General features: G+C 41.3%; 1 protein-coding gene across 2 annotated transcripts in view; it reads right to left on the bottom strand.

Annotated features, from left to right (window-relative positions):
- MRS2 (magnesium transporter MRS2) overlaps positions 1 to 3,381 on the bottom strand; it is a 30,916-nt gene extending 27,535 nt beyond the window's left edge. For both annotated transcript variants that reach the window (XM_082662908.1, XM_082662909.1), the window contains exons 1-2: positions 3,087 to 3,381; positions 1,179 to 1,252 (exon numbers count right to left, since the gene is read on the bottom strand). In XM_082662908.1, the coding sequence (XP_082519034.1) occupies positions 1,179 to 1,252; positions 3,087 to 3,276 (264 nt within the window). In that variant the 5' untranslated portion in view covers positions 3,277 to 3,381. The remainder of the gene's footprint in view (positions 1 to 1,178; positions 1,253 to 3,086) is intronic.
- Between the last annotated feature and the right edge of the window lie 15,932 nt (positions 3,382 to 19,313).

Below are 19,313 nucleotides of genomic sequence, written 5' to 3'. Positions count from 1 at the left end.
CACAAATTTTAGAGAAAACCATGCTAATATTTTACTGAATGTCCTTCCAGACTTTTTCCTATTAAATATATTCATGCTACACACACTTCTTTGCAGTCTCCCCTCCACTTTCAACTTAACAATGTATGGTGAATATTTTTGCATCTCAATATTTATATTTTTTCCTTAATGGGATTTTTTTGATTTAAAAAAACCATGAGATCATACAAACTGATTTTTTTAAAAAAGTGTTTACCTTGTAATATAACTCACATTATTTCAAATAGCATCAACTGATTTTAAGTGCTCTTGGTAGACAATGATTTCACCTGCAAAGAACCTTCTTTCAATATTTAACACCTGATTTTGTACTGTTAATTAAACTGGCTAACTCTTCCAGAACAGTGAATAAGAGTGATAACCCCCAGAACTACGTGTAAAAGTTATCTTGCTCTGTATAGTTGATAAAGAAAAGTTCTTATGTTAGTAAGCCTAAATAATAAGGATGATATATAATGGCTAATATACACTGAATGCTTACCATGCATGAGGTATTATTTTTAAGAGTTTTACATATGTGAGTTAATTTAAATCTCACAATTCTATAAGGTGGGTACTTTTACCCCCAGTATACAGATAAGAAAACTAGGGCACAGAGATGTTATAACTTGTCCAAGTCCATCCAGTTAGTAAGAGACAGAGTTGAGATCTGAAATTAGAAACTCTGGCTCAGAGCAAGCACTTTATTTTTCTCTCTCTAAATATGTGTGTGTGTGAGACACATCATTTGTGTTATTTTATTCAATTTTTTTTCTGAACAAAAGAGAAAGCTGCAGAGATCATGACCCTTCAAAGCATGTACTCTCAGGTAATACACTGTGCTGCCCTCAAAATGCTTCTGCATAGATTACGTTGCATAGCACAGGTTCAAGCCGTTTTGTAATTAACAGCCTTCAAGGATTTCTAAATAGATTTCTGGAGAAATCTTGAGTATTCAAATAGGAAGCTCTGAATTGTGATTTGAGCCACCTGTTCTAGTATTAAAAGATGAGCTCTATAGTCATTAGCAAAGTTTCAAGAGTGCTGTGAAGCAAACCTAGCTGGTACTCAGGTCACTGGCTAAGCAAAAGACAATGACTTATAAGGATTCATTATAAAACAAAGTAAGTAATATCATCAAACGGACCACATATACTCACCACAGTAAACATCGGGGCTACACTGGCTAAAGTGGCTTGAGAGACATCAGAAGTTCTAAACCGGTGAATTTCACCTGAAAAACGAATCAGAGAATTCCTTGTGATCATATGATTGGTTTTCACATGCAGCTAAGATACAATTCTCACAGTATGTGGAGGTCTTCAGCCTATTTTACTATGTTTTGAATCTTTTTCCTAGAGGGAAAATAAGAAACACTCTTGTTAATATTTGTAGGTGATAATGTTACGTTTGGCAATGAATGAATAGCTTAGGTGAGGCATTAGAATAATCTATGGATTCCAGTCACCGCTTTTCCTTTCTAAGTATTATTGATATCTTATAGTAGGATGAACAAGTGTATAACAATGTTCTGAGATTAAAATAAAATGTCCATTCTTTTTTGCCTAGTTTAGAAAGGCTCTTCATGCAAGTTACATTGGTACAGTTTAGAAAACATACATTCCAAGAACTACGTGACCTTTCAGCATTCCAATATCAGGATTATTTGACCTATAAATTATGAAACCTACTGATTTTACTTCTATGTACTAACTTCTTTTCCACACATATACTTTAGAGTGAACATACTTATGAAATAACCTACTGCACTGGAATGGAGACCGCAGTGAACTGGAATAAAGACAAATCTTTATCTGAAAATAAACCTATTTAAAACATGTGATTTAAACTGAAGTGAGCTCTCAAGTATAACCAAGTAAATGTAATGCCTGACAAAGGACACTGTTCAAAATACTAAACATAAGAGGAATGAACAGAATTCCTATCTACAGAACGTGTAGATATATTCTCACTTCTGATCTTATTCCTTCCTATTACATACATTTAAAGACATGTAATTTGTTACCACCTGAGGTTTGTTGGTTCCCTTCTACAAACTACAAACTATGTTATGAGGGTCAGCTGAATAAAGGTTAAAGAGCTACACATCAGCTTTTGCTAATCAGTCACAAGTTAGATAAAATGTTACCATCTAATGCTTTGCCCTAAAACATTAGATGGGCTGAACCTGGGTTCCCAGGCATTTACCAAACAAAGAAGGGAATATGAAATGTAACCCAATTTGGAAAGAGTCTCCTAATGGGTATGAGGAAGAAGGTGGAGATGGTGAGTTACTTCGGGAGCATTTTGAGAGTACAACTGAGAAACTTACTTGAGGACGTTTTTTGCGAAGCCATATATTTTAATGCCTTTTGTTTCTCAGCAATATTAGCACCCACACTGTCACATTTGTGAAAATGTCAATGTATTACCGTCATGCTCTATCATTCAGGGGAAAAAAAAATAACTCAAATTTCAACCCCTCTCCCCCCATCCCCCGGCTCCTTCTGGCTATCTGGTTACACAGTACTTGGGGGGAAAAAAGTCAGATCTTTCTCAAAAGAACTCTTCCCATTAAGTTTCAAAGTCTTCAGCCTCACCTCTAGGTGCGTCCCCACCCCTTACCTGAGCAACTGGAAAAGGTATAAATGTGTCCGTCCATAAGGAAGAGACAGAAAACAGGGAAAATACTTAAAAAAAATATTTCAGGTAGATAAGCCTGATCTTAGCTTCAGCACTATGATGACAGGTAAGAGCGAAACTCTTTAAAGTCTTTTCACAAGCGCACTTAGGCCTGGAGATTTGCAGCCGGGGCGGTGAGAAAGACAAGAGGCCTGTCGGGTCGGGCTCTAGCTGGGCACAAGGCGCAGTGCTCAGTCGCGTTCGGGGCTGGTGGGACGCAGCTCGGCCCGCGGACCTGTGCAAGGGACAAGAGCCGAGCGCCCAAGGGCGGACCTGGAGGCCGAGGCCGGAGCAGCCACAGCCACGTGGGCTCCGGCGGTCGGGTCGGGGCCCCGGGATCACTGCAAGCCCGGCGTCCCGGGTCTGCGGGGCGGAGAGGGGAGTACCTGCCGTGGGGAGCCGGCGGGGCCCGTACAGCGGCGCGGCCCACCTCCTTCCGAGCAGTTGGGCAGCGCGGCCGCAGGCGGCAACGGGGCGAGTCCCGGGGGTCAAGCCCAAGGCCAAAGAGCACAGGGTGCGCCGGGGCAACCTCACCGCGCGGGGCTGGAGCTGGGCCAGGCTCCGCAGGCATTCCATGGCGCTGGAACGAGGAGGAGGCAGCTGCAAGACCCCAGCCCTTCATACCTGACGGTAGCGGAGCAGCAGGCACTTCGCGACCCCGCGCGAGCGCCCAAGCTGCGGCCGCTGCCTACCGGGCATGCGCGCAGCGCGCCTGCGTCTAATTTACCGCGCCTGCGTCTAATTTACCGCGCATGCTCGGACGGTGCTTTTGGGTGGGCATCTCGTGTCCCTCGGCCAATCGGAGTTTGTCTCCTGCACCTGAGTCTGTACCTGTAAAGCGAGTAGGGACCGGCTCGGGGGGGCGGGGCGCGTTTACCTGCGTGAGTCGAACTATCTAACCCAGATTCGACCCTTAGGGCTTTGGAGCCGTCAGGTCGGCGCGTAGAGTGTCGATCATTTCTATTAACTAGTAATCGTTAAATGTGAAAAAATACCCATCATGTGTATAATGCTTTGCGGTCTCTGGAGCGTTTTCATACGTATGATGCAGTCTGCAATTTGGAAGTGAGGAAATTATGCCCATTCCCAACTCAATTTATATTTAAGTTTAATGTAGCAAAAATAATTAACCGTCATATGGAATGATATATTAAATTTTGCTAGTGAAGACTGAGGAACATAAACGCGTAGGATTTATAGTCCGTATTTAATCAAATGTAAGATAGTATCAATTTCAAGGTGCCATTTTATATACCACCAAGAAAGAAAAATCGCTGATAAACTTTGCTCTCTAATTATATCATTAGGAGTCATCCCAATTTCAGTCTGTAAAATAAAGAAAAGTGAGGCTTAGAATTGATGAAATATAGTATATATACATCTTTTTGAAGTGTGAGTTAATAGACTTGTCCCTTACAAGGTAGAAATGCAAGGCAGACACAGGTTTTACAGATTCCCATTCAATCACTATGTATGAATACAGAGCTGAGGAAACACGAGAGAACTTTTCCCCCCCTGTAGGCTATTAAGACTGAGGATGGATTAGGCGGCAGTAGACAGAGAGAAGGCTTCCAAAACAGGGGACATTTGACTTGACCGTTGAGGGCAAAGGAGGACTTCAAGCAGTGCTTCCTTGGCAGTGGGATGGGGTGGGGTTTGGAAAAGAGCCCTGGGTATATAGTACATGGCTGGTAGATTTTTCATGTAACTAAGGGCAAAAAGGATGAAATACATCTTTCAAGAACATTGCGTGCCTTCAGAGACATTTCTTGGAAACAATATGTGATAACTTTTTTAATACTTAGTCCCCAGCATGAAGAGACAACTCTGTTTAAGATGACCCTTACAGAGCCTTAGAAAAACTCTGGGACATGGCCAGACACATGGCCTTAAAACTCATGTCAAGGATTTGGAATTTCATCTGAGAAGGGTGGGAGCTATTGTGGGGACTTTGAGCAGAGAAGTAAATCTGATTTATGTTTAAATGGATTGTTCAGGCTGTGTGGGGAAGAGACTACAGAAAGGTAAGGGTGGAAGCAGAGAGACGGTGATGATGGTTTGGGTTAAGGTGGAGGTGGTGGAGACTGGATGGGTTTGGTGCTATAAACTGAAGGCTGAGTTGACAAGATTTGCAGATGGGATGTAAACAAAGAGGCATAGAAGCTGACTCCAAACTTTTTGGCCTAAACAACTGGGCGATCATGGTGCCATTTACTGAGCTAGGGAAATTTGGAGAAGAGCAAGTTTAGATGGAGAGCAGATGATGGCTTGGCGTTTGTTTCTGGGCATGTTAAATTTGAGAGCTCTACTAGACAGATATCTAAGCATAGATATCAAGTAAGCAGTGTGGAGTCTGGGGAGATTTTGGAGCTAGATATATACATTTGGGACTATATAGAAATATTTAAAGCCATATGATTGGGTAAAATCTCTTAGGAGGTGAGACAGGAAAGAGAAAAGTTCCTGTGATTCAGCTCTAGGTCCTCCAACATTGAATGGTTAAGAATCGAAGATGGATCCAGCAGAATATGAAAAGGCATGGCCAGGAAGGAGAAGTAAAATTAGAGAGGGAGGGATCCTTGAAGCTAAGTGGAGAAAGTGTGTCAGGAATGAGGAAGTGATCAGTTATGTCAAATACTACTGTTTGGTAAGTGAGAAATGAGAATTGTCTATAGTGGATGTGATGCTGTGGAGCTTACTGGTGATCTTGACAGGAACAGTTTTCAGAGAGTGGTAGCAAGTGGGATCTGGATTATCACCTTCCTTTTTAAAAAAAATTTTTTTTATTGGGGTATAGTTGTGTTACAATGTTGTGTTAGTTTCTACTGTTCATCACCTTCCTTTTCATCTCAAGCCATGACAGAATCCCAAAAGATTCCGCACCTATATAACAATTTGGCTTTAACGTTCCTTAATCTCTTTCCTTACCTCTTGAGCTTCAAAGCACGTTGGTGACCTAATCCCCCAGGATCACACTCCGGATTGTGTTCTCACCCAGAATTGTTTCATCTCAGAAATGTTATACCAGTTATGCACACCATAGCCTCCTGGAGGCTCTACACCACAGTGATTATATTCTCCCATCAGACCCTTCCTGGATACTCTTCCTTCTCTACCCAGCCCAGATTAGGTAACTGATCACTGAAACCACTAAGACTTGTACTTGGAGCATGTTGCACTCATGGGATGTAATCATAGAAGCCACTTTATATTTGTCGCTTTAATCCTGCCGAGTGGGGCTAGTCTTTCTCTTGCCTCTTGAAAACTGGAGCTCATTCCATGACTTCTCCGGTCTTTCAGTCCTATGTTCATTTTAGTCTCAATTCAGCAATTTAAAATATCCACTCCCTATTATGTTTAGTGAAATAAGTCAGAAAAAGACAAATACTATATGTCATCACTTATATGTGGAATCTAAAAAGTAAAATGAATGAATATAACAAAACAGAAACAGACTCATAGATACAGAGAACAAATCAGTGGTTACTGGTGGGGAGAGGGATGTGGGGAGGGGCAAGATAGGGGTAGGGGATTAAGAGGTACAAACAACTATGTATGAAATAAATAAGCTACCAGGATACAGCACTGGGAATAGAGCAAATATTTTGTAATAACTATAAATGGAGTATAATCTATAGAAATTTTGAATCACTGTGTTGTGCACCTGAAACTAATATATTGTAAATCCACTATACATCAATAAAATAAAACATCCACCCCGTATACTTCAATTCAGTAATTTGCAGTGTCAGACCCAGTATACTAATCGCTCTTTCAATCTTCATTCAAAGGAAAAACTCGGTTCCTCTTTCCTTGTTAGGCCTGGGGGCAAATAAGAATTTTGGGTGTGGGTAGAGATTCTGGGCAGCTCCTTCTACCCTTTTCCCATTGCCTTTCTTATTCCATGGCTGCTGTTTCTGACCCTGCTGGGGCAGTGAAGCAAAGTTAAGAGTGAACCAGGGCTTCCCTGGTGGCGCACTGGTTAAGAATCCACCTGCCAATGCAGGGAACACGGGTTCAAGCCCTGGTCCGAGAAGTTCCCACATACCGCAGAGCAACTAAGCTGATGGGCCACAACTACTGAGCCTGCACTCTAGAGCCCACGAGCCACAACTACTGAGCCCACATGCCACAACTACTGAAGCCCACGCGCCTAGAGCCCGTGCTCCGCAACAAGAGAAGCCACTGCAATGAGAAGCACCGCGACCAAGAGTAGCCCCTGCTCGCCACCAACTAGAGAAAGCCTGCACACAGCAACGAAGACCCAATGCAGCCAAAAGTAAATTTAAAAAAATAAATAAGTTTAAAAATACATAAATAAAAAAAGAACTAAAAAAAAAGTGAACCAAATGTGTTTATTGAAAGATGGCCCCGTGTTCTCTCTAGGCAGGGCAGATTTTAAGCTGATTTCATCGTGGGCATATTCACGTGGTCTCCAGAGGACCACCTCCCTCCCTCTCCCATCCCACCCCCCAACCCAGGGCCAACTGAATGCCATTGCTTTGATGTGGGCAGTGACCATCCTGATCACTTTCAGATTCTTCCCCTTCTTGCCTCAGGTGACCAGGTTCCTCTCTTCCTGACATGCTGCTCTTTGGGGCAGGATCCTTTTAAAAACAACTTCAGATTGATATTCCTCTTGTCAGGTCTGCATCTAGGATTTCATGCACCTTTAGAAGGAGTGCAGTTACTTCCCTGCAGAGCTGGTCTCCTTGCCCAGGTGTGAGTCTAGGATCTCTTCCAGCTCTTGGAGGGCTCGTAAGTTCCTCTCACTAGACTTGAAGTGAGTGGGCAACACTTCCCCTACTCCTTTCTCTTGATGGTCGTGGTAGATTGGGTGGGATTCCCAAGCACAGTTTTTTTTTCCCCAAATCTTCCATATAATATCTGCCCCTAAGTCTTCAGTCTTTCAATCCTTTTATATTGTGAGAGGTGAGAGGTTGAAGAGCCCTGTGATGGCTGCTCATGTGATGGCTGTTCCCTGGCAATCCTCTTTTGGAGGCTGGGAGCCCAAGATCAAGCTGTTGGCAGGTTTGGTTTCTCCTGAGGCCTCTTTCTTTGGCTTGCAGATGGCTGCCTACTTGCTGTGTCCTCACATGGTCTTTTTTCTGCACACGCACATCCCTGGTGTTTCTCTGTAAGTCCTAATTTCCTCTTCTAATAAGGACATCTGTTAGATTGGAGTAGGGCCCACCCTAATGGCCTCATTTTTAACTCAATTACCTCTTTAAAGGCCTTATCTCCAAATATAGTCATATTCTGAGGTCCTGGGGGTTAGGGCTTCAAAATATGAATATGGGGACCCAATTCATTCAATGACAGAAGGTAAAGATGAAATCCATGACTCTGGGAGAAGTAAAATACTGAATTATGGTACTGTTGACTGAGTTAGGAAAACCTGGAGGAAGAGATAGTTCAGAGGAAAGACTGGGAATGCTACATTGGACCTGCTGTGTTTGAGACTGCCTAGTAAATAATCCAACTGAATAATAAGCAGATCATTGGTCTGGAGCTAAGAATATGGGTTTATCTAGGCTAGATGGATAAATGTGGGGGATTTGGCGTATAGATAATCAGTGAGGCTATAGACGTGCAGGAGATTGCCTGGGGGGCAGGGGGTGTATAATAAGGAGGGGAGAAAAGGGTCCAGATCACAGTCTCCAAGGCACACCAACCAAAACCAGAGTGATAGAGGAAGAGCCAGCAAAGGAGACTGAGGAGTGTGGGTACTTTGTCTGTTGTTAGCATGTACTGGCCTGAACAGCGGTGACCCCCAAATAAAATAGTGGAGTTACCCTGAAAGAACACTGCTTTTCACTATGGTGGTAGAGTAGTTACGGTGAGGGCCTAGAAGTTCCTATAGCTCTAAATTTCACTAAGATCCATAAGGAAACAACCCATGGGTCTCCTTGATAAAAACAAATGCAGATCCCCAGGGTTGATGTGAGAGGAGGGTTCTCTGTGATGGGTTTAGGAGTCTGGCCCATCGTCCCTCTATTGTTTCCCTTGTGGCTTTCTTACTGTCGTCACCACCATTCTGAAGTTGAGGTTCTACTCCTTTTTAAAGTCCTAGGTTAAGCCAGAATATTTGAGTTTATCATTATATACCAAGCACTGTGCTTAAGCACTGCAAGTAGTAAACTAGAGGAAAAAAGTTGGTGCAATATTGTAGTATCATGATTATACTTTTCCACACTTATCTCAACTGCTAGGTTTCCTTAGGGCAGTAGTTTCTAACTTTTTATTTAATCACAAAAGACTCCTCGTATTATTTTGTCCCACAGGATCTATAAATTCCTACAATATTTCATCAGATGAAATGAACTTGTATGTAGTAAGGGTCTACTCACCGAGATTTTAATTTTAGTTAGTCTAAGAAATTTTCTTGTAGATAAGTGTTCAGTTGTTATTAGAGCATTTTTTAAATGTTGAAAATAGCTTTCAGACTCCTCTTATTTTCACAGAGCCTAAGGATTCAGAGATCCCAGGCTGGGGTCCTAAAAGAATTGCTTTTCCTTGGTTGCCAGAGGGATGACTATGTCGCATCAATCTTTTCTCTTTTCTCCCGCTCTCAACGCACCTGTCGCTAGCAGGCATGCTTTCCTAATGAAAACATTTCAGATCCACCTGGAGTTAATTTAAAAGCTTCATTCTCCTAGTATTTCGCTAAGAGAGAAGAATAACTGAATTTATATCTCACAGTAGCTAGCAACCAAAACATCCAAATATATTTTCTATTTTGAAGAACAATGGTTAAACGTTGTAAATATATTACATTATAAGGCGAAATATATAATCCAAAAGGATGTAGTCAGACATGAGACTGAGTTCAAAAGAATCATCCTTCCTGAATTTTTAGCTTTATTGCTGGAATTCTAACAGAATGTATGTGGCTTTGCAGTTAATAACTACTACTTATTTTTTTTTGAAATTTTAACATTGAATGTTTATTTGAAGAGACTAAGAAATCCCCCTTGCATTTAAGGTGTGGTGGAAGTATTGTGGTTAAGTCGAAAAATACACAAGAGATGAATAACTACTACTTGTTAAGTTGAAGGTTTATATATTACAAATGAATGAAAAGGATGAAAGAATTCTTATACCAGGGTTTTTTTTTAACCTCAGCTCTATTGACATTTTGAACCAGATAATTTGGGGGTGAGGGCTGTCCTGTATGTTGTAGGGTGTTTAGCAGCATCCCCATCCTCTGCCCCCTAGGTCCCAGTAGCACCCCTTCCCTGAGTTGTGACAATGTCTCCAGACATCACCACTCTTTCCTGGGGAGCAAAATCACTCCTGATTGAGAACTACTGTATTTTATAACAAGGAGAAGAATCCACAAAACCCCAAGACCATTTTTGCCTTTAGAAGATATATCCCTTTCGATGTTTCTAGACATATTCTTCACACGTGGTAGACAATAAAAAGTGAAAATCTAATGGTACCAGACTCCAGTAAAATATGATTTTTCCTGTTTTTATGGCTTAAATGTGTGTGCTTATTTATTTGTGTGCGTTATCCCAAACCCAAATCCCAGCTTTTAAAATCATGTTCCTGTTTACATACAGCACCTACAATGGTAAGTGGGTTTCTCTGGGGTCTGGGTCCATGACAACACCTGGTGTCTGCAAGAGATAGGTTTCCCTTGTCGGAAAATTTTCAAGGAATTTGGCCACAAGAGGGAGCACTATTCCTATGCTGGCTTATTTATTTATTAACTATTTTAATACCTGCTTGTCCCACAGAGTTCAATGATGCAGGGAATTCCTAATACAGAAATCAGAAACACTGCTAGTATACTAGTCAGGATTTTCCAGGGAACTCGAGCCAAGAGGATAGAAGGAGAATTATTACGAGGAACTGGCCCACACGATGATGAAGGCTGAGAAGTCTCTTGATCTGCCATCTGCAAGCTGCAGGCCCAGCAAAGTGGATGAGTAGTTCAGTCTGAGTCTGAGGCCTGAGAACCAAGGGAGCTGATGGTGTAAATACCAGTCTTAGGGCAGGAGAAGATGAGGCATTCCCGCTCAAACAGAAGGCAGGAAAAATAAAAAAGGTGGAGAATTCCTCTGCCTTTTTTCTAATCAGGCCCTCAGTGGATTGGATGACACCCACCCACACTGGGGAGAACAATTTACTGAATTCATTGATTCAAATGTTAATTTCATCTGGAAGCACCTTCGCGGATGCCCAGTCAAGTTGACACACAAAATCAACCATCACAACTAGTTTACCCATCGTGAATCTAACCACATCTCCGTTTTTATAATCGAAACACTTGCCACTACATTTATTTTTTTGTTACATTTTTTGAAACCCGTAGTGTAAGATAGCACCTTGTTGGGCTGTGCTCCATAGGCCTACGAGGGCTGTGCTTGCCCAGCTTCAGGATGGAAGAAAGAGCCTGGAGTGAGCAATCAGAAACATCAATGGCTTAGTGGATGGGGGAACTTACACTTCTGAAGCCAGGTCCTGGAGCAACACCAGGCGGGCAGGAGTTGGAGGTAGTCTTTCTCCTGGGGAGGGCGGGGGAAGGTTACCAGTTATAGGGGAACTGATGTCAGGTGGGCTCATTAGTTACCAGGGAAACCAGCAGAGGGGAACGCCCCTCACCGCCCCTTTGATAAGCTCTCAACAGCTGGGGCAAGTATGTAGGAAGGTCAGTCTTGTGAGTAGGGTGTAGGTGAAGCAGGCCCTGGTCGGGCGGGGAGGGTACAGAGAGCAAGAAAGCAGCCGTCTTGAGTGGCCTGACCATACATACCTGTAGATGAAAGATTGCTGCACCATATAGATGGTTTAAAGAATTTCTCAGAATAAAAGTATTAGAACTAATATCCTCTCCTTTGGAGAAAACACAGGGTATATGGTGACATCTGATAACTGGTGCAGTCTCCACCTTTATGTACCACATACAGGTGTATTGAGAAGGTGTTTAATATAAAGCAGCATTTTAGAATTTTTTTTTCTTTTTTCGGTACGCGGGCCTCTCACCGTTGTGGCCTCTCCTGTTGCGGACCACAGGCTCCGGACGCGCAGGTTCAGTGTCCATGGCTCACGGGCCCAGCCGCTCCGTGGCACGTGGGATCTTCCCGGACTGGGGCACGAACCCGTGTCCCCTGCAATGGCAGGCGGACTCTCAACCACTGCGCCACCAGGGAAGCCCTTAAAATTTTTTATAAAAATTTAGCAGCTGTCAAAATGTGTGTGTGAAGATTTTGGTGTGTGAAGATAATAGACCTTAATAGAAGTACATCTGTATGCTTTAAAAAATAAATGTACATGTACTTCATACTGTAATGTGCTTGAATTGGCTCCAGGCAACAGCCAAGAATGATATGGCAAATTTGGAGAAAAATTACTTTCAAGAAGTTTAGAGTGGGCGAGATAGAGTTAAATAAATAGAATAAAACCTTGTATGACATGGTATGTAATTTATTAAATTTTACCATTTTACTCTTTTAAAAACCGAGCTTATCATATGGATATGCCACTGTACTTTTTACACCCTCTGCCAACACAAAGGGAAGCCGTGTTCAGATATGATCATCTAGGAAGATGTTAGAAGAATTTAAGTTCACTTTTTCAGAAAGGTTGGAAATGTTCTAGACCTTCCCCAGTTTACCAGACCTGGAAGTGAAGTTTTGAAACTGATAGAGGTACGTCGATACATGTTTTTTTTTTTTAATCCATACATTTTTAATATAACCCTAATGCCTAAGGGAAGTTCTCATAGGATCCTGATTATAATACAGAACGGCATAATTTTAGTTTACCAGAAAGTGAAGACTTAGCTGATGGTGAGTTAGCTAAACCTCATTTTTGTTTCAACCCTTCTTATTGGGAATGTTTCTAAGCTATATTATTATTTTTTATACATTTATTTATTTTATTTATGGCTGCGTTGGGTCCTCGTTGCTGCGTGCAGGCTTTCTCTGGTTGTGGCGAGCAGGGGCTACTCTTCGTTGCGGTACGCGGGCTTCTCGCTGCAGTGGCTTCTCTTGTTGTGGAGCACGGGCTCTAGGTGCGTGGGCTTCAGTATTTGCAACACGCCAGCTCAGTAGTTGTGGCTCACGGGCTCTAGAGCACAGGCTCAGTAGTTGTGGTGCACGGGCTTAGTTGCTCCGTGGCATGTGGAATCTTCTGGGACCAGGGCTCGAACCTGTGTCCCCTGCATTGGCACGAGGATTCTTAACCACTGCGTCACCAGGAAAGCCCTCTAAGCTATATTATTATTTTCTGCAACAGTAAATGAATCTTTGGTAATCTGGGTCATGATTCTAAATGTAATTTCTTACGGATTAATACCCTAGCACTAGGTTTTATACCAGGTAGACTTACTTTTGAGTTCCATAATATCTTATAATCAAAGTTGACTGATGAGAGTAAAAGGTGACGGCTGGATCCTGAAAAAGCGGCTGCCAGCTTTGCTTCCTCCTTTCCTGGGAAACTCTGATTTTGGTGGTGGAGAAATGATGGTGGCAACTGGGGCAGAGACTTGTCAGGGAAGATCCTGGGGTGGAGCATTCCAGCTGTACACGTAAAGCTGTTGGAGAGATTTATGAGTAGTGACCCTACCGACTGGAATGACACGACTTCTTCCAATCTAAGACACTTGGGATTGTTACCATGGCTGTTAGCCTTGGGCTCTAACCCTCTCCCTTCCCTGAGGGAAGGTAAGCTGTGGGCAAGTGTTATCTTTGTCTTATGGGAAACCACCAGAAGAGAAAAACAAGAGGCCACCAGAATTGATTAGAACAACCGGCCAAATCCAAGATGGCAGAAGACTCGACCTCCAGCAGACCTTGAGCCCTGTTATATGTTCATTGTACTACATTAGCATTTATTTTATTTTATTTTTTATTTACTTTGTTTTTTATAATTTATTTATTTTTGGCTGTGTTGGGTCTTTGTTGCTGTGCACGGGCTTTCTCTAATTGCAGTGAGCAAGGGCTACTCTTCGTTGTGGTGCATGGGCTTCTCATTGCGGTGGCTTCTCTTATTGCAGAGCACGGCCTCCAGGCACGCGGGCTTCAGTAGTTGTGGCATGCGGGCTCAGTAGTTGTGGCTCGCAGGCTCTAGAGCACAGGCTCAGTAGTTGTGGTGCACGGACTTAGCTGCTCCGCGGCATGTAGGATCTTCCCGGACCAGGGCTCGAACCCATGTCCCCTGCATTGGCAGGCAGATTCTTAACTACTGCGCCACCAGGGAAGTCCCTATATTAGCATTTTAAATGACACACCTACTGGCAGCCAAGACAGGAAGGACCATAGAAGGAAGAAACAGAGATGGCAGTCCAGTTCCAGGAAGAACCCCACCCATTCCCAGAAAACCAATGCATAGGGCTCTCCCTCATTAACCTGACCTTTAAAAGTCTTGCCGGGACCGAGAAGTTGATTTGTGAACTAAGTTTCCACTTCCATTCTCAGCCATTGAATGGCCATTCAATAAAGCTTGTGCTGTTTTAGTCTCAGCATCAGTTTCATTATTGGCCGTGTGAATCTGAATAGGAAAAGAAACAGGAGGCCTTGGCTGGGCTAGGGCCAAAGTCAGGGTCCATAAGACCAACTCGGTAACATGATTGCAAGATGCACTGTTATTTTATGTACCCCTAACAAGGAAAAATATTAAATTCAATTAAATGATGATACAATGCTTTCTTATAACATAGATTTAAAAAATTATATACTTATTGAAAGTGCTCTTTTAGACTTATTTAGACATAGGTCTTTATCACATGACATTCTTGTATATAAATGGGAAAATGTAAGCAAAATATCATGGCATTTCTAAAACTTTTTTGTTTCAATGCTAAATCATGGTATGATCTTAAAAAAATTAATCTTAAAAAAACTTTAAAAAATTCATTTTAAAAGTCAGTTAAACCTAACATATGAGGTAACAACCATGAACACATCGCAAGTGGTGACACTGTGAACAGTACGGCCAGGTTCTTACCTGCTCACACAATACACCACCTGGTCAAGGACAAGTGTAGGACTTTGTAAGGCACATCCCGATTTCAGAGATGTAAAGGTGGTGGGAAAAAATGTGCATCTTTTATGTAATGTAAAAATAAATGTAATGTAGTTATTTGTTTCTTTTTTTCCTCTCTTCTTCCTTTTGGCTTAAGTAAGTTTCTGATATTGTTTTGTCATTTGTCTCTTTCAGATTAAATTTGAGTTAATCATGGGGAAAAGTCAGTCAGGCAGGGTTCAGGGTGTGCTGGGTTCTTTTCTTTTTTCTTTTTTGGCTGCGCCGCATGGCTTGTTGGATCTTAGTTCCCCGACCAAGGATTGAACCCGGGCCCTTAGCAATGAGAGCGCAGACTCCTAACCACTGGATCGCCAGGGAATTCCCTGGGTTCTTATCAGGAAAGGTTTTACTGCATTTTAACTTATATGGTATTTAAACCTTGTCATCCACTCACATAGATGTTTTAAGAAGCGCTTTTCAAATCTGCACTCAGTATGGTTTTGCTGCACTATCTGAACATGTCATTGGGAAGTGATCAAATAGGTCATAAAACAGAGGGTTGAAAAAATGTTATATTGTGCAATCACTGAAACTTCTGTAGTTTATAATTAAGTTAGAAATCGATATATGTGAGGAGCAAACATTAGACTGTCTAGCCTTAATAATGCTATCTCCTATGCTGGTCGTGGTCTTATTGACTGATAAACATTTTTTTAATTAGAATTCCCAAACTTTAAATAACATCAGAACATCATAGTTCCCTAAAGCAGTTCCCTCCATTAATCCAGAAACTGGACTGCAGTTAACCAATAACTTCTGTATTAGTGACATAATTTCCTGCAAAATTGTTACTTTGTAATGGTTAACTTCTCTCTTGGTTTGCTCACAGCAGGGGGTAGTTTTCTTTCATGGAAGTCTTCTATTTATAATAAATTCACTGTGGCTTACCACATTGGACCCGAAAACAAAACCAAACCGCCCCCCAGGTACTAAGGGATAACACTGTTTTACCTCAGTAATTATCAGTGACCTAAAGAAAATCCTTTAAAACACTAACTCAAAAATTGTTAGTCCAAAGTGGACATCTAAGGTTTTCACAGAAGTAACCTTTTAATGACGGTAGAGGCAGAGAACTAGCCATCGAAGCATACTTGTTGGTGTTAAAGGATAGTGATTTTCATTTTGGAATTAAAAAAAGGAAAGAAAAGAAAAACTCTCTTCTGAGGTTGTGTAGAATTAAGGTCTGTGGAGAAATGTAGCCTGTTAGTAGTGTGAAGATATGAAAGAAGCCCCTGGAATGTTGGAGACAGGCCCAAGCCACATTCATTGGGTGGTTCTATTGCTCCAAATCTGAATTACAAAAGGATTAGCACAGTCTACCAACAACAAAAAATCAATCTCAGATAGGCATTACTCTAATTTTCACTTTAATGAAGTCTGATAACAACCTGGAGAGGCAGCGAGCCCATCATAGACCAGAGGACCTTGAATTCTCTGGGCTGTGGGGTCTGGGGGGAGGTATCAACTGACTACTAAGCTTTGGCTTTATTTCTTTTTCTTTTATTTCCTTATATTTAAAGATAAATATATTCCTTTTTATAAACATCACTCCTGACTTAACGTAAATAAGATAGTTATACCTACTTACTTAACGATTATGCATATAAATAGAGAACTGGGAGGTAGAAAAACAGAACTTAGTTTGGCATAGTGAAACCGTTCCAAAAGTATTGGCCAGTTTGTAGAGTCAAGTTGAAGAAGATGAGCTAACAATTTTATTAATTCAGCATCGAAGAAAGTCTTGTTGAGGGTGACACAAATAATTTTTTTTTGGCTAGGAAGGGACTTTTGTTTTTTTTAACATCTTTATTGGAGTATAATTGCTTTACAATGTTGCATTAGTTTCTGCTTTATAACAAAGTGAATCAGCTATACGTATACATATATCCCCACATCTCCTCCCTCTTGCGATTCCCTCCCACCCTCCCTATCCCACCCCTCCAGGGGGTCACAAAGCACCGAGCTGATCTCCCTGTGCTATGCGGCTGCTTCGCACTAGCTATCTATTTTATGTTTGGTAGTGCATATATCTCAATGCCACTCTCTCACTTTGTCCCAGCTTACCCTTCCCCCTCCCCGTGTCCTCAAGTCCATTCTCTATGTCTGCGTCTTTATTCCTATCCTGCCCCTAGGTTCTTCAGAACCATATATATATATATATATATATATATATATATATATATATATATATATATATATATATATATATATATATTTTAGATTCCATATATGTGTGTTAGCATTTGGTATTTGTTTTTCTCTTTCTGACTTCCTTCACTCTGTATGACAGACTCTAGGTCCATCCACCTCACTACAAATAACTCAATTTTGTTTCCTTTTATGACTAGGTAATATTCCATTGTATATATGTGCCACACCCTCTTTATCCATTCATCTGTCGATGGACACTTAGGTTGTTTCCATCTCCGGGCTATTGTAAATAGAGCTGCAGTGAACATTTTGGTACATGACTCTTTTTGAATTATGGTTTGCTCAGGGTATATGCCCAGTAGTGGGATTGCTGGGTCGTATGGTAGTTCTATTTTTAGTTTTTTAAGGAACCTCCATACTGTTCTCCATAATGGCTGTATCAATTTACATTCCCACCAATAGTGCCAGAGGGTTCTCTTTTCTCCACACCCTCTCCAGCATTTATTGTTTGTAGATTTTTTGATGATGGCCATTCTGACTGATGTGAGGTGATACCTCATTGTGGTTTTGATTTGCATTTCTCTAATGATTAGTGATGTTAAGCATCCTTTCCTGTGTTTGCTGGCAATCTGTATATCTTCTTTGGAGAAATGTCTACTTAGGTCTTCTGCCCATTTTTGGATTGGGTTGTTTGTTTTTTTGATATTGAGCTGCATGGGCTGCTTGTAAATTTTGGAGATTAACCCTTTGTCAGTTGCTTCATTTGCAAATATTTTCTCCCATTCTGAGGGTTGTCTTTTGGTCTTGTTTATGGTTTCCTTTGCTGTGCAAAAGCTTTGAAGTTTCATTAGGTCCCATTTGTTTATTTTTGTTTTTATTTCCATTTCTGTAGGACGTGGGTCAAAAAGGATCTTGCTGTGATTTATGTCATACAGTGTTCTGCCTTTGTTTTCCTCTAAGAGTTTTATAGTGTCTGGCCTTTAATCCATTTTGAGTTTATTTTTATGATGCAAATAATTTAATTGTAAGTGAAGGGAATGGAGAATTGCATGAAGTGTTGAAAGGATTTTGAGCTTAGGTTGCCTAGTTTTGTGAAAGTTTTTTTTTTTTTCCCCTCCCTATAGTTGGACAGTTAAATCACCAAGGAGGAGAAATTGCTTTGTTTAAATAGCTTTTCTGTTTAAAGAATCAAAGTGTCACAACAAACTCCTTGTAGGACAGAGTAAATTGTGTTGTAAGGGGAATTACTCAAAGAAAAGTATCAACATTACATCAGCTTCCAGCGGTCCTGCAGGCAAGCCAAGTCAGCCTAGCAGCTTCCTACACCTCCCAAGCTGAGGCAGAAACCCTTTAAAAAGCCAAACTCTTTGCTCTAGTCCTCAGTTGTCGTAAATGATCAAGTCTCAAGGGGGTTCTGGTTTTCTGTAAAATAGTGTAATACTTTGTTCTTCGGTTTCCAGAAACTATGGTGTATAAGAACAAAACAAATCGATGATACAAATGATGTATATTGCCAACAGATGCACTGAAACAAATCAAAGAGTAAGTCAATTGGTAATGACTTGACTGAAAGAATTGAAAGTCGCTATAGTTCCAGTTCTGCTGCATCCTTTACTGGTACCTCATGCCACTGAGCTAGCATTTATAGGTTCTTTGAGACATTTCATGGTTAGTGTTTTTCATTCACCACCAGCTTTAAACTCAGCTTGGTTTCACTCTAAGACCTATGGGTCATTCCACTTTCCCAAAAAAGAAGTGAATGTGTATAACTAACAGATATAACTAGACATTCTTTAGAAAAAACAGTATGTAAAATAAGGAGAGTGGTGATTTGATAGAATTGGCATTACTCGAATTACAAATAATGGATGTTATGAGGTGAATTGTGGACCCCTCAAAACTTATTATGTTGAAGTCCTAAGCCCCATTCCCTCAGAATGTGCCTGTAATTAGAGATCTTTAAAGAGGTAATTATCATTAGGGTAAGTTCTAATACAATATGACAGGAATCCTTTTAAGAAGCTGAAATTAGGGCACAGAAGGTGGAGAAAGGGCAGAATATTTACTATACTCTATAAATGAGAAATAGTGCTTTGCCCAGAGTAGGTTCTGAGCTAGTATTTGGTAATGAATGAATGAATGAATGAATGTGTGCATGCATTAGGTAGGCAGCTAAGGTCCAGGACTGGAGGTTAGAGAGTCAGAAGGGGTAGGGTCATAGGTTTGTATATAGTGACTTATTACGAAAGTGCATTTAAAGGAATTGGTAAGAAGCCAGGTAAGGGCATGATTTCAGGCGGTATCCCACTGAGGGCCACTTCAACGTGATTCCACAGGGGAGCTCTGAAGTATACTTTATGCCTTAGAATTAACCCAACCTAAAGCAAGGGAGGAGGGCTTTCAGACTCTTGCACTGGTTAGTCACAGGG

Source organism: Grampus griseus (genome assembly GCF_964374135.1).
Source record: "Grampus griseus genome assembly, chromosome: 10".
In the NCBI taxonomy this organism is placed as follows: domain Eukaryota; kingdom Metazoa; phylum Chordata; class Mammalia; order Artiodactyla; family Delphinidae; genus Grampus; species Grampus griseus.
This window is presented reverse-complemented; position numbering and strand designations above follow the sequence as displayed.